This window comes from Terrapene carolina, unplaced genomic scaffold, assembly GCF_002925995.2.
Source record: "Terrapene carolina triunguis isolate 2854851 unplaced genomic scaffold, T_m_triunguis-2.0 Scaffold238, whole genome shotgun sequence".
NCBI classification, from domain to species: Eukaryota; Metazoa; Chordata; order Testudines; family Emydidae; genus Terrapene; species Terrapene triunguis.
Genome location: NW_020664589.1, coordinates 19,063,275 through 19,079,083, shown reverse-complemented (window position 1 = coordinate 19,079,083; position 15,809 = coordinate 19,063,275). Strand labels below are relative to the sequence as shown.

The following is a 15,809-nucleotide window of genomic DNA, read 5'->3' as shown; positions in this document are numbered from 1 at the left end:
AAAGGATTAAAAAGTCTGCTTCTCACAGTTGCTGTTTTGACACTGGTGTGATATTGCAAATGCACTTTGAGTAGCTCTGTATATTCCTACTTATGAAATATTGTGCCACCTTTTGGTAGAACCCTTTTTTCTAGCAGTGTAGCTAGGGGGCTCCTGTGGCCCCACCCCTTTCCTCAGCATACCCCACATACTGAGTGTGAGGCTACAAAGGTGGCGAAGTGCCCTCCCACCTCCATTCTGCCTAACCGCATGCCTGGGTGGATGTGAAACCCTCTGATGTCCTCAGAGGCAGAGTCTTCTCTTCTAAGAGTTAGTTTCGCATTTTCATATCGCAATTTGTCAAAATCATCTAAAGTATCTCTGATTCGTGATGGCTGGACACCATTTACAGTACAAGGTGCTCCCATTTAGCTTTTCCTTGGCACCCAGAGTATGTACAAAATGTCTTTCTGCAGTAGTGTCTCATTTAAGGAATGAGGGTATTTTCATTTACCCCTTCTTGGATGATTAGCTGCTAAAGGCAACTGTGCATGAGGATCTGATGAGCCACGTAGCCCCCATGACCAAACTTCTCTCAGACCTAGGATTCTTTCTGTCCTACTCAAAGGATTCCCTTTAAAGGGGCCATATTAAACTCTGTAGAAGGGAGAGTTTTTCTTCCAGACTACAGGTTTCTAAGAATTAGACAGAGTATATTAAAGATTTGAAGTTGTTCTATACAGAGGGGCAAGGTTTCTTATGGGTTTTATGGCAGTCACTACCTATGGATTCTGCAGAGCTGAGAATGAGACCCATTCAGCACTGGATGTCCTGGGTCCCTAGCCCAAGTTGGGAAAGCTTTCAGTTATGATCATCGTGCCTCACCACCTTATAGTATGTCCAGACTGGTGGTCAAACAGGGCTCACCTGAATTACTTGACAGTTTGAGGGCTCTGGTCATCCCTGGAGAGAGCATTGCATATCAGCATACTGGAACTGGGTTTTGACTCTCAAATCATTCCTCTGTATTCTGCAAGGGAAGGTTGTGGACGTAATGACGGACAATACATTGGTAATGTATTATATTGACAAATGGGAGAACTCATTCCGCCCCCTTGTGTGTGGAGGTGACCAAGTTATGGGATTGGTGTATCTGCTATGACATTCATCCCATGGCACTACATCTGGCAGTTGAGAACAATGTAGTTGCAGATCACCTGAGCAGAGATGGCTCTCAGATGCACGAGTGGTCCTTAAAGGATAAGCTAGTTCAAACTGTATTTTTGAGCTGGGGTCAGCCAGTTGTGGACTTGCTCATGACGCGACCCAACAGGAAATGCCACTGTTTCTGTTCCAGAATGGGCCGGGACAGTCAGTCCCTGTTGGATGCTTTCCTTCTGCACTGCGGGGAAGGGTCTGGTGTTTGCCTTTCCCTTGATACAGAAGGCAATAAGGAAGATACGTCAGGACAGGGCATGGGTGATACTCGTTGCCCCGGCGTGGCAACATCAACAGTGGTTTGCTTATCTCATTCATGCGTCTTCCTCTGTCCTCAGTCTGTCCCAGGAGGAGGATCTTTTATCTGCACCTGCAGTCCCTGTACCTGATGGCTTGAGTGACTGGGATTTGACTCTGTCTATTCTTGAGCATTTATGTTTGTCATCCGTGCAGGGCATACTAGTTAGTTTTAAAAATCAATCCAGTAGAAACTACAGATTTCAGGGATGGATGCATGGGAAGTCTGATTCCCCTACTGTCTTCCATCCCTTGTGTTCTGGAATACTTAACGTACTTAAAAAATCAAGTGTTGTCTAATTCATTGTTAAAAGTTCATTTGGCAGCCATCTCCACGGATCATACGTTGGTTGGTGGTAGATCACTGTTCATGTTTCCAGTAAAGAAGCTCCTGGAAGGTTTATAAAACTTGTATCCTCCTGTGAGAGATCCTGCCCCTTTTGGGGACCATAATTTGGTTTTGACCACATAGATAAAACCTCCATTTGAGCCTTTGGCAGAGTGTTCATTTTATTATTTGCCTTTCAAAACTGTCTTCATTATTGCCATTACATCAGCCAGGGGAGTGAGTGAGCTGACTTGGGTCAAGGCTGATTCACCTTTTTACTTCCTTTAATAGAGACAAGGTAATTCTTCTACCTGATCCTTGGTTCTTGCTTAAGGTAGTGGGTATTTCCCCCCCTAAATTACATTCTAATAAAGGAGAATCTGTCCTCCACCAACTGGATGCCCAAAGGGCGCTTGCATATTATTTGGACAGAACTAAGAGTTTTTGTAAAATGTCTAGACTGTTTGTTATGTATGTCAAGAATAATATGTGGCATACGGTTTCTTCTCAGACTATTTCCTGGTGTATTAAACAGTCTATTCAATCTGACCACATTACATTAGAGCTGTGGCTGCTTCTTTCGCTTGTTTGAGGCAGGTGCCAGATGTTGAGATCTACAAAGCTACAACCTGGACTTCGGTACACACCTTCACCAAGCATTATACTCTGAATTTGGTTTCTAGAGTTGATACTGGGTTTGGCAAGAGATGCTTCAGTGTTTATTCAATTAAGACTATGTTCCCACCTCCATGTTAGTCTCAGTACTCTTTATCAATCTGTCCCATAAGTGGGAATATGCAGAGCCACTGAAAGAAGAAATGAAGGTTATTTACCTTTAACTGGAGAGGGGCAGTGGTGCAGTAGTGTCATAGCTACACTGCTAGAAGGGTAGGTTCAAAGGGTTCTAATGCAACGCACCACAGGATGGTGCAATATCCCATAAATAGGAATATGCAGGGACATCTCCAAGAACTCCGGTTTTCTTTACAATAATTCTAAAGATATTTGAAAAATAACTTTTGGGCAACTGGAAAGAGGCTGTATCCATTGTTGGTTTTCTTTTTTCCAGAGTTTGAGATTGTTGTATACCCAAAAGAATGCTTTTGATTTCTTACACATTAAATATAATTTCTTTGAATAGTTGTGTTTGTGTGAATTTTTATTTTCACCTGGCTAACAATAATAAAAAACCCCAGACTTTTGGGTTTTGACTTTCTTCTTAATGAGGGCTTTGTATACTTTAAAATTACACTTGAAAAAAAAATTGAGTTTTGTATGATTAAAGCTCTGGCCAGCTTCTGGTGTGTTGGTGCTGTTTTCAGGTATTGTCTAATATATTTATACACTCAAGTTTGCAAGCCAAATTTGAAATAAAAACATCCATAATTTTCTTAAGGGATTGGAGGAAGTGGAGCTCAGGATCCCAAAGTACCACTTATTTCCCATTTTATTTTCCCTTTCTTGAGGCTCTGCATCATGATGACTGTCCCTGTGCCATCAGAATTAGCAAGAGGGAGTCACTGTTTAGTAAACACACGGTGATCCCTTTTTCTACCTGTTCCTCAAGACTGACCGTGCTGTTTTCAGAGAGCTCCCAGGCTTGGGTGATACGAGGCAAATTGAACTCAATTGTGAAATTCTGGTTCCCCACATGGTAGCGTGTTCCTCTACTATTGAGCCAGTGGGTCAGCTCACACATTCCTGTTTCATGTATTAAATTTCTAATATACCCATGCAGGTATTTAGAGAATTAAGATAGAAAAGGGACACACATGAAGAAGCAGTTCTTGCCAGAATATAAGCTGGGGAGTAGGCCGTGTGTTCTGTATTATGGTTAATGTGCAGTTGCATCTGCCATACCAATGAACTGTTTCATGCCTAACACTGCTTTCCTCCACTTGTAGAAACTGGAAGTGACAGCTTTCAAAGATTATTGAATCTTTTGGGTGACACAATTACACTGAAGGGCTGGACAGGCTACAGAGGAGGCCTGGACACTAAAAGTAAGATTTCAGCTAAAATAACTGGTGACAGGTCCATTGTGAATGTGCTGTTAGTGTGCATGCATATGTACAGAATGTAAGCACACTCATATACTGTTTACATAACAGAAAGTAATAGTCCAGTCTGAGAAGAGACCTACTCAGATACTATTTCCTAAACATATTATTAGACACATTTTGCCATTTTTCATCAAATAATAATAATGTTCTTAATATTATTGGTAAATCTTGATCTCCCCACCACTGACGCTACCTGATACAGTTACCACCACTGAGGCTATGTCTGTCATGACACACTCTTTTCAAAACCTTCTAATCCTATTCCTTAGTCATCCGGGGTTGGTTATGGCTAAGCAATGTGAGACGCTCCCTTCCTCACAACAGTGCTTGCAATGGGAATATCAGCATGGAGAGGCATCCCCACTGTCTGTAATAGGAAATAACATAGGCACTTTGCCCCCCAGCTTTGGCATAGCTTCCCTACCATCCCACTCTGCCCCCTGACAGAGCCTAGAATTTGGAGGATTTCCATGATGCAGTCTCAGCCCGATTTATTCCTCACAAATTCACATTGTCTGTTTTCTTAGACTGCATCTTACCTGTCATGAATTGGCCACATATTCTGTGTCATGGTGTTAGCTACGGGTGGTTAAATAGCATAACAACTTCACATACTGTAAAGAAGAGTCACATTCAGCTCCTTTTTCTCTTAGAGACAAAAATTAGACTTGTCAGGCACAAGTCTCTGCAGGATAGGACTCCTTCGAATTCATGGTGTACTAAAATAAAACTAAACTGGATACGTGTCTTCCAGTGGGACTCTGCAGGAGGAGTTCATTATTCAGTCGAAGGCCATGATTGAGAATGTAGATGTGCACTGGCTGTCAGCCCCAAACACAGGAGTATATTTTACTGAATTATGAATTTCTTGAATGGAGATTCTACTGATATGTGTTGGTGGCTGCATTTGTTTATGTTCATGATGCATTTTCACTGAGTTGCTGAATACATATCTCCTTTCAGGGTAAATCCACTGGGCCTACTGGCAGAAACATTATATATACTTTAAATTATGCAGGATGTCAAGATTTTATAATCTTTTATAATCTATTAATTTTGAGCTGTTTAAAGGCAAGTAAGAAGTATGTATCTGAAAAGGAGGTGCCCTGAGACTGTCCTGTGACAGGAAATGAAGTTTCCTTTTCTCCTTAGAAATGTAGTATTGCATAATCCCACTGAGAGTGGTTTTCTTCCTTTGCAGATGATACAACAGGAATATATTCCATATACACAGTGTATCAAGGGCATGAGATTATGTTCCATGTTTCAACCATGTTACCATATTCTAAAGAGAACAAGCAGCAAGTATGTGGTTTTCATACTGATTTTTCTTAGTAAACCACCGCATGTTTAAAAGAAAAGGTATTTTAGTTTGTCAGTGAAACTTGTTTTTTGAAATGTAAGACTCAAATCTCTCAATGCTTATGATATTCAAAATTGTGCCTGATATATAAAATTTTATATCTTTATTGCCAATACACTTCATTGCGTTACCTATCTCATAATTAGTCTTGGAAGGATTATATTTTTATTGATAAAAATGATAAACATCAATTTCACTGTACACACACGGACAAACTGAAAAAATATTTCCATTGATAATGATCAAAATTTATAGATAAGCAAGGTAAGAAAAATACTGCTTGAAAACTTATTAGACTTTGATTACTGGACATTTACTTCGTATTTTGACATATGATGTTGATAAATTTATGTTGTGTTATGTGATTGCGGAGCCATTGGCCATTATCTTTGAAAACTCAAGGTGATCGGGGGAGGTCCCGGATGACTGGAAAAAGGCTAATGTAGTGCCCATCTTTAAAAAAGGGAAGAAGGAGAATCCGGGGAACTATAGACTGGGCAGCCTCACCTCAGTCTCTGGAAAAATCATGGAGCAGGTCCTCAAAGAATCAATTCTGAAGCACTTAGCAGAGAGGAAAGTGATCAGGAACAGTCAGCATGGATTCACCAAGGGCAAGTCATGCCTGACTAACCTTATTGCCTTCTATGAGGAGATAACTGGGTCTGTGGATGAGGGGAAAGCAGTGGATGTGTTATTCCTTGACTTTAGCAAAACTTTTGATACGGTCTCCCATAGTATTCTTGCAGGCAAGTTAAAGAAGTATGGGCTGTATGAATGGACTATAATGTGGATAGAAAGCTGGCTAGATCGTCAGGCTCAAAGGGTAGTGATCAATGGCTCCATATCTAGTTGGCAGCCGGTATCAAGCGGAGTGCCCCAAGGGTCGGTCCTGGGGCTGGTTTTGTTCAATATCTTCATTAATGCTCTGGAGGATGGCGTGGACTGCACTCTCAGCAAGTTTGCAGATGAGACTAAACTGGGAGGAGTGGTAGATATGCTGGAGGGTAGGAGTAGGATACAGAGGGACCTAGACAAGTAAGAGGATTGGGCCAAAAGAAATCCGATGAGGTTCAACAAGGACAAGTGCAGAGTCCTGCACTTAGGACGGAAGAATTCCATGCACTGCTACAGACTAAGGATTGAATGGCTAGGCAGCAGTTCTGCAGAAAAGGACCTAGGGGTTACAGTGGACGAGAAGCTGGATTTGAGGCGACAGTGTGCCCTTGTTGCCAAGAAGGCTAACAGCATTTTGGGCTGTATAAGTAGGGGCATTGCCAGCAGATCGAGGGATATGATCATTCCCCTCTATTCGACATTTGTAAGGCCTCATCTGGAGTCCTGTGTCCAGTTTTGGGCCCCACACTACAAGAAGGATGTGGAAAAATTGGAAAGAGTCCAGCGAGGGAAACAAAAATGATTAGGGGGCTGGAGCACATGACTTATGAGGAGAGGCTGAGGGAACTGGGATTGTTTAGTTTGCAGAAGAGCAGAATGAGGGGGGATTTGATAGCTGCTTTCAACTACCTGAAAGTGGGTTCCAAAGAGGATGGATCTAGACTGTTCTCGGTGGTGGCAGATGACAGAACAAGGAGTAATGGTATCAAGTTGCAGTGGGGGAGGTTTAGGTTGGATATTAGGAAAAACTTTTTCACTAGGAGAGTGGTGAAGCACTGGAATGGGTTGCCTAGGGAGGTGGTGGAATCTCCTTCCTTAGAGGTTTTTAAGGTCAGGCTTGACAAAGCCCTGGCTGGGATGATTTAGTTGGGAATTGGTCCTGCTTTGAGCAGGGGGTTGGACTAGATGACCACCTGAGGTCCCTTCCAACCCTGATATTCTGTGATTCTATGATTCTTCATCCACTGAACTTTTGGACTACTTCTAGCTGATTTGCCTGTAAGGTAATTGAAGGATCTTGTGGACCCCCCTATGTTGTTTCACAAACTTATACAGGATTGTTTTAGGGGTCAAGACAAAGATGCCACATTTATTATTAATCTGTAACTATTAGCAAATACCTTAATGCTTATACACATACACACACACACACACACACCAAAATGTTCTGCAGCTGCTGGATAGTTACCAGTCCTGATTGTAGTTTGAGTTCGCAGCTTGGGATTGTAGCTCGTGACAGCTAACTGGCCAGGAAAGCTGAGCACGAGGGGGAGCCGGGTCTCTGTCGGGCGCGCACCGATGCTCCTTGATGTTGATAGCAGAACGTTACCCAAAGTTTCTCCTCTCACCCTTCCTTTTTTATAGGAGTTTAGTTTGGATTTAAAGTTCCTAGGTCTTGCTGTGTCACGCCGCCTCTGGGTTTGCTTGATTACCCGTCAATTGCAGGCGTGACTGTCAGCCTGGGACCTGGCTTTGATCTTCCTTCTGTTGTTTCTTTTTAGGGTGGATGCTTTTTGCTTGAGTTAGGGCTGTTGTCTAGTTCTTCAGCCGTTGGTATTTGAACTTTATTTCATCAGGACTGGCTGGTGCTGGAGGTTGATTCTATTACCCATGCATCCCTCATTCACACATCTTAACTAGACTAATAAAATTACAGTATGGCTTGCAAAAATAGAGGCTGCAGCACAAGCCTTTTACAAAATGGAGTCAGCATTTTAAAATGGGTTTTGAATTACAATATTGCACAGAAGTTACAATGTTACAATGTAGGTAAAATGGCAAGTGTAATGAAATGGTGAACAGAAGTTACAATGGTACAGTGAATAACTAAAAACAATTTCATTCATATTGGTTCTACATTGTCCCCCTTTTGACCCTTCAATCCAGGGGTATTGAATGGGTCACACTTTATGCAATTGTTTTAAGGCTATATATTGGGAAACAATGTGAGCTTGTGGTTTTAGCTTAAAGTACAGCCTTTTTATCCAGCAGCACATACCACACATTATAATTAACATTAAGCTTATCAGAATAAAGAAAACAACAATTGGATGTAACATAATTGTTAAAGTTGAAGACCAGGAGGGGGACCATCCCTTTAAGATATTATACCAATGGTGCACCATGATTTGCTCTGCTTGTGCAGATACTCTTAATATTTTAGATCCCTGATGTAAAATAGCCAAACTGCGGGTTTGAACCTGGGTTTGTGTGGCTTCAGTCAGTTGGCTAATTTGTTTATTTTTCTGTATTAGTTTGTACAGATTTGTCCAATTGACTCCCAAAGTGAAGTTAAAGTTTAGAATATTACTGGTATCCAGCGTGTTAGTTCCTTTATCCTTATGAGTTGGAAAGTAATAGGTTAGGGTGGGAGTTTTTAACATAGTTATATTACACATACACTGTTTTACGGGCGGTTCTGAGATGTATTTGTCTTGCCATACAAGCCTCTCTAATTCAATGGCACAGGCACAACTTTTTCTATTAAAATACACTTTTGTGGTACCGTTATTTAGTTCATCCCAGTAACAAGTTGCCAAGCTTTTATGTTGTAAGGAGCAGGGCTCTTCTAATTTTGGTAAGGTGGGACATACCCATTGTTGTGCAGTCCACCTGGAACACAAGCGATGGTCTATGATTTCCCCTTGTTCATTTAAATACATTCCCACCAATCGAGGAGCCCAAAGATGTCTGCCCTGAAGAACTGGGAGGGCTATGAAGGGCCATAGAGTAACTTTATATTTGTGTGGTTGGACCCGTATTACTTGTATAGTGATGTGCCCCATGAGGGTTGATGTGTACACGTTTGATTTCAGGGCCTTGTACCATCCAGAAACATAAGGGAGGAAAAGGTTATCTTTATGTCTTGTCAGTAGAGGAGTTAAGACTGTCATATCTTTAGCTCGTACCCAGTTCATTTTCCTTTCTGTTAGCATAATAGCTAATATTTGTTGTTCAGAACACCACAATGCTAATGCTGTTTTGTTCGTTATGTCCCTCATGGTGGCATATTGAGCCCAGAACGCCTGGTTAACATGTTTCCAAGTATGCCATTGCAAGTTCATTGTGTCTACCCCAGTTTGCACCAATTTAGCGATCTGGTGCTTTTGTCCTTGGGCAATAGTACGATGCAATGTTTCTACCACACTGGCCTTATTTTTCAGTGCTTCTAGATTTACCGAATTTAGAATTCCGGTTCCTGCTTCTATACCTCCTAACAAGGTATCTGTTATCCCTCGTCGCTGACGAGAGAGGGGATGTTCTGGTTGTAAGGATTTGAACCATGCTTTAAAGAGGGGGGAGCTATAGTGTGCACATTCTGGCCGACTTAGAGTTAAATTATTTCTGGTTCAGTTTATTGAAAGGTGTAGGGTTACAATTAATGGCGCCACTTGTGCTTTTATGGGAGGCTGCATCTTAAGCAAATGAGGACAGGGTATTTTTATGGGTTGTGGACCATTTAAAAACAGTACTGTTGTACTTTCTACTAATTTGGTTTTATTCACCCATACTGTTATTGTCCGGGTCTCTAGGGGTCCTGGTTTAAAGGGTGGGAATGTATGGTATCCAGGGAGGACGGGGTGACAATGGTGATTGTGATCTACTATAGGCTGGGTAGGTGTGCTAACCTTGAATATACAATTATGGTCATAAGGTGTGATATTTACCCAGACATGTAATGTAAGTAGTTCAAAGGGTCCATGTAACGTATGGTTAGATATTGGTACAATTTGGATCTGGTTTCCAGTGGTAAAATTGAACCACTGGATCCCCCAATGCGCATTGGATGTCCCCAAGGTGAATAATTGTGTTAGGAATCCCCAAAATAGTAACATTTTTGCTTCCAGCGGAGTTCTTCTGTAAACGCTTGCGCAGTTTGTGAGAAGGAAATAAAATTGTTGATTAGTTTGTAATACCAGTCTTCCGGTTGGAGGCAATCAGCTGAAGCTTTCTAGATTTCTTATAAGGGATTCGATGCCAGTGATACCTACAAAGGGATGAAGCACATGCTATTTAAGAAAACAGTTTTATCTGAGATACATGGACCCATTTAAGTTTACCATCTTTTTCAATGCGATATACCAGAGGACTGAGACGGTCAACTATGGAATATGGACCCACCCATTTAGATTCTAAGGTGTGATTCTTCTTACCCAATTTTAAATACATTACTTGATCTCCAACTTCCCATAAAGTGGGTTCATTGGTTCTTTGTTTTTGCATTTTCTCATTTATATGTTTAATAGCCTGATTGATCCTGTACTGTAATGTGGTTTTATCCTCTTGTAATTGTTTTAGCCATTGGAAATAATTATTCTGGTTGGCTGTAGGATGATTCTCTGGGTGTATAGTAAAATGTTCAGGATCAATCATTAACTTTATTGGTTGACCAAAAAGAATTTGGTATGGCTGGATCTTAGTTCTCAGCCTGTCACTACTGCGAATGGCAGCTAAGATCAGAGGTAGTTTCTCAGGCCAGTCCTTACCAGTATGGTTTACTACTTTTCGCAGTGCCTTTTTAATTGTGCGATTCATCCTTTCCACCTGGCCAGAGGACTGGGGTCTGTATGGAATGTGAAATTTCTGGGTGATCCCTAGGGCTTGTAACATCATTGTGAAAATTTGTCCCACAAATGCACTTTCATTATCTGAGTCTATGACCTCAGGGGTTTCGTATCTGCACACCACTTCAGTGAAGAGCTTTTTAGCTGCAGTTCTAGCACTGTTATCCCTAGTGGGGAATGCTTCCACCCATTCTGAAAATGAATCTATAATAACCAGCAAATATTGGAATCCTTCTTTACTTCTAGGCAACTTATTAATAAAATTCATCTGTATTCTGTGCCATGGTCCCAACCGTCTCTGGTGTATCATTGGTTGCCAGTGCGGGGGACGAGCTTTGTTCTTTGCACAGCGCACACAATTTTGCACCCACGTTTTTACATTATCCTCCACCCCTTCCCAGTCTGCTACCTGCCTTAGCCTCCTTAAGGTCCCTTCTGTTCCCTCATGCATGAACTGATGTGCCACGTTGATTAGCTCCTGCCGTTCCGTCTTTCCCGGAGTCCGGCTGCAATGATTATTTACATCACTAGATGGCAGCAGAGTGTTAGAAATGCGCTTGCCAGCGCGGTTCTGACTTCTAGTTACAGCCGCTATGTTCTGCTGCCGGGCGATAGCATCGGCTCGGCTGTTCCACATGGCTTCAGCACTGAGCTCTCTGCTGTGCGCTTTAACGTGCCGGATTTTTAACTGATTGGGGTTCCTTGTCACCCAAGCATGGATCCATTTCCATTTGTCTAGGTAGGCTATCTCCTTCCCATCTGCCCCCTGCCAATTATTCCGTTGCCAGTTAAACATTTAATACTGTATGCCTTTCACGCAAAAATCACTGTTTGCATAGATATAGATTGGTCTGGGAGAGGTTTTATATAACTTTAACACTTGATATATAGCATGGAGCTCCGCATGTTGTGCTGAGCCCTGATTCAAATACCCTTGAATCACTTCCTCCTCTAAGTTTATAGCAGCATACTTAATATACCGTTTCCCTTTAAGTACTACCGAGCTGCCATCAGTAAACCAGATATGCTTTTCCTGCCCTACTGTGTCTAAATCCCTTAAGGGGGGTGCCTCTACCAGTGCAATTCTCTGTTCTAAAGTAATCTCGGGACATTCATGCTTAGTCCCTTTTTCAATTAAAGCATGAGTCAATAAATCAGGTTTAGATACTGTTTCGGTAACGACCCCTCTATTGACCAGGATGAGGGTCCATTGAGCCATGCGTGTATTGGAGACCTTACTCCCGATCAATTTGCCAGATAAGATATATTTGAGAGGAGTATGAGTACTTTGAATTGTAATAGGTGCTGTGCTCGTGAGAGGTTCAAAAGACTGGATTGCCCAAACGGCTGCTAAACATTCACGCTCACAAGGGTTAAAATTCAGCTCAGCACCTTGAAGTTTTTTAGAATCGTATGCTACAGGCACTAGTTTGCCTTCCTTATTGTTTTGTAGGAGAGTAGCTGCCAATGCAACCTCATTTGCAGCTAGTCTGATAACGAAGGGTTTTGATTCATCAGGGAAGCGTAAAGCCGGGGCTGAGACAGCCTTTCGTTTTAAGGTATTTAAGGCGGAATCTTGTTCTGGTCCCCATTCCCATTGTGTCTTTTTCTTTAATAACTTCCATAAGGGAAGTGTGATCTCTGCATATTTATGGATATGTGGCCGTAGGAAATTGAACCCACCCAGCAGAACTCGTAAAGAGTGCACATCTGTAGGGGCAGGCATATCCAGTAATGCTTTCACCTTGCGCTGATCCACTTGCCTCCCCTCCTTCCCAATCACTATACCTAAGTAAGTGACCTGTGGTTGCACCAATTGTGCTTTTTCTAAATTAACCTTAAACCCTGTTTCTTGGATTAATGCCAAAACATTTTCAGTAAGTTTTTGTACTTGTTCCCTGGTGTCCCCAAAAATCAGAATATCATCAACATAGGAGAAGACAAATGATCTTTCCTGCTGGTTCAGACGATCCAACATATCTACCACATGTCTGTGTGCAATAGTGGGGGAATCTTGAAAACCCTGTGGTAGTCTGCAAAACGTAAATTGTTGGTGGTTTATGGTGAATGCAAACCTATTCTGAGACTCTGGGTGTAGGGGTATAGCAAAAAAGCAGTTAGCCAAATCGATCACTGAGAAGTATTTGGAGGTGGCTTGTACTTTCTGTATAACCTGTGTCATGTCTGCTACAATTGGGGCCATGGGTACAGACCCTTTATTAATCCTCCTATAGTCTATAGTTAACCGCCAGGACTTTCCATCTGCCTTTAGAACTGGCCACACAGGAGAGTTAAAAGGAGAGTTAGTTTTTCTTATAACTCCCTGTTGTTCCAAGTCCTGTACAGTTTGTATCAGTTGGACTTCTGCTTCCTTTGGGTAGGGGTATTGTTTTTGAGGGGGTACCAGTTCACCTACGATCTTAACACAGGCATTGATCTTTCCACAGTCTGTTTTACTTTGAGTCCAGACCGTGGGGAATTTTGAGCGCCACTCCTCGGCTTGCTCTGTAGTGAGAGCAGCCACAAGTTTACCTCCCCCTTTGGTTACAATGAGATCCTGCTTTTCCTGGTGAGAGCAGTTGGAGGGGATTTCTAATTTCCATAATATGCCTCCAGGTAAATCGATTATTATGTTGTTTTGATACAGCCAATCTGCTCCTAAAATAATTTCGTCAGTCATGTCAGGGGTCTGGATTAAATTCCCTTTTGTTTTAAACCCTTGTATTGAGAATGGGACCTGTGCCCATTCCCAGCCTGTGCTTGGCTTTCCCTGAAAAGATTTTAAAGTGACTTGTTTTACTCTCTCCCCTGCCTGTGGAGCGGTTTTAATTAAAGAGACAGCAGCCCCAGTATCAATCAAAGCTAGTGCAGGAGCGCGATTCTCCTGCTGGACATAAATGTGCGGTCTCCCTCCAGAGTCCCAGAACATTTTACCGATGAGCCCCCATTGCTGCGCTCCTGTATTATGTGGGGTGCTCATGTCCAGCAGGCCCCCCTAGTCCCGGTTGCTCGGGGGGGCACTTGTGGCTATGCTAGTTACACGCTCCTGATTCTCTTGTGCTTGTAGGGCTTCTTGGACTAGAGCTCGAGTTGGGGCTTTGTCCCAGTGCTCCCAACTACCTCCCTGTCGCATTACTGCCCGCCAGGCCAATCGGCGGATCGTGGAGTCATAAGTATTCTGTCCCTCACCCTCAGCTCTTTGGAAATTATCATTTTTTTCAGAAGGGCGGGGGTTGGAGCATGAATAATGTCCCCGTGGCTTATGATTTCCCCGTCCGCGGTAGCGACCTCGGGAGCCCCCTATTCCCATATTACCACTTTCATTGGAATAAGTTATTTGCTCAAGCGCGGCCACAAAGGGAGCCCTTTCTTTTTTTATTTGGAGTGCGGGGCCAGAATGAGTGGTGATCTGTTTGATCAGATCTCGGAGCTCAGTCATGCTCCCGGGCTGGTTAGGTGCCCAGACGCTGAGCTTATTAGCATAGTAAGGGAGGAGAGTCGCAGCACAGTCCCTCAGGGCGTCTGTGCCGTATGCTACAGTGTCAGGGTTATTTGCAGGGGCTCCTTGGGCATCTTCAGGGCGGGTGATGCCTGCCATGACCTGCATAAGTCCCCAGCGGGATAGGTACCCTTCGGGGTCTTCATTAGGTTCCTGCATCATGCTAGCCGCCTGTATCATTAGATGTCGGCGACCCATTTGTTCCCCTAGGCTTGCAAACAGGGGTAGGAAAGTATTGTTCTCCCTGTTTTCTCTTATCACCCGATCAATGACTCCCTGTAATTCGGGTGCTGCACAGGCGGTCATGAGGCGTTTAAGCTCAGAGACTGTTAAATCTTCTCTGCCTGCCAATTGCAGCACACGCAGAGTCCATTTTGAGAAATTTTCCCGGTTAAGTGGTCCAAGCATTTTTGCCATTGCTTGGAGATCAGCTGCTGATACAGGGACGGTTGTAGTAGCTGTGCTAGTCCCTGCATCTGTGTCTGTTCTTGTTACAGTAATTCTGTTAATGGCTGCAACCGGCCCCTGGGGCTCAGGATTGCTGCTCCGTATCTCTCTTTCCCACACCTCGCTAGATTCCCTCGGGGCATCTTCCCAGTCAGGGACGTCACTCTGGGGATTAAAGTCCCACTCTCCTGCCGTTACCGCTGCTATCTGGCGGTTTGCGAATCCCAGCCTTTGTTTAAGGTGCTGGATAAGGGACTCGCATCGGCTGTGATTAGCGGGGAGAGCTTTACTTTGTTCTATGGTTAACCTCTTGACCATGCCTTGCAATACTTGATTCTCTTTTTCTATTTTTTCCTTTTCCCTGACCTGTTCCTCTAACTTCTTTTCTCTTTGTTTGCCCTCCCTGATTGCCTCCCGGAGAGGGTCTAACTGGCTTTGCACCCCTGTCGCTACCACTTTCCATCTGTCTGCCTCTTTTTCCATATGAGTGAGTTTTTCATGTAGGGAGGCATTCTCCTCCTGGCTAGATGCCAAGCGGGAGTATAAATCCCTGCATGCGTCCCACAAAAGCCAGATTGCTGCTGAATCCCTTTTAGTTGGAGTAGGCTTGTACAGGATTATATACCTTGCCAGCCTATCCTCCAAATCTGAAATAGTACACACATCTCCCAGCCCCCCTTCCGTCCACGGGCTGTGTCCAAACCTCTGTAGTACTTGTTTAAAGGGTGTGGGTTCTTGGACAAAAGACAGCGTTCCCTGTTTTTCTCTAAAGATGTCTGTAGACTGTGTCTTCCTAAACATTTTCCCTAACAAGTGTGCCATAGCCAAGTACAACACAGGAAACCAAGCTGATAAATATCAGAACACTATAACCTCCAATTCCTAAAGGAGTGACTTACAAATAGCAATTTCCCTTTTTAACTCCTGAAGGAACAACTTAACCCTCTCTGGGCCAGAGGGAGAGACACTAAGTCTCCCTCTGTATTACTCGTCTGCTACCACCGAGGGTTCATACACCAATTATACAAATCCTTCCCCGGATCAGAGTGAGAAACACTAAGTTCTCCTCTTTAGCTCAGTCTTGCTATGGCTGAGGGTGTATGTACCTCTATAACACAATTTAAACCTAAACTCCTATATCCTTCAGAGTTTGGTT

At 43.1% G+C, this 15,809-nt stretch overlaps 1 protein-coding gene across 1 annotated transcript in view; it reads left to right on the top strand.

Moving 5' to 3' along the window:
* The window catches only part of GARNL3 (GTPase activating Rap/RanGAP domain like 3), a 212,543-nt gene that overhangs the window by 76,131 nt on the left and 120,603 nt on the right, over positions 1–15,809 (top strand). Inside the window, exons 11-12 of the mRNA XM_024201166.1 lie at positions 3,727–3,825; positions 5,087–5,190. Of these exons, the coding sequence (XP_024056934.1) occupies positions 3,727–3,825; positions 5,087–5,190 (203 nt within the window). The remainder of the gene's footprint in view (positions 1–3,726; positions 3,826–5,086; positions 5,191–15,809) is intronic.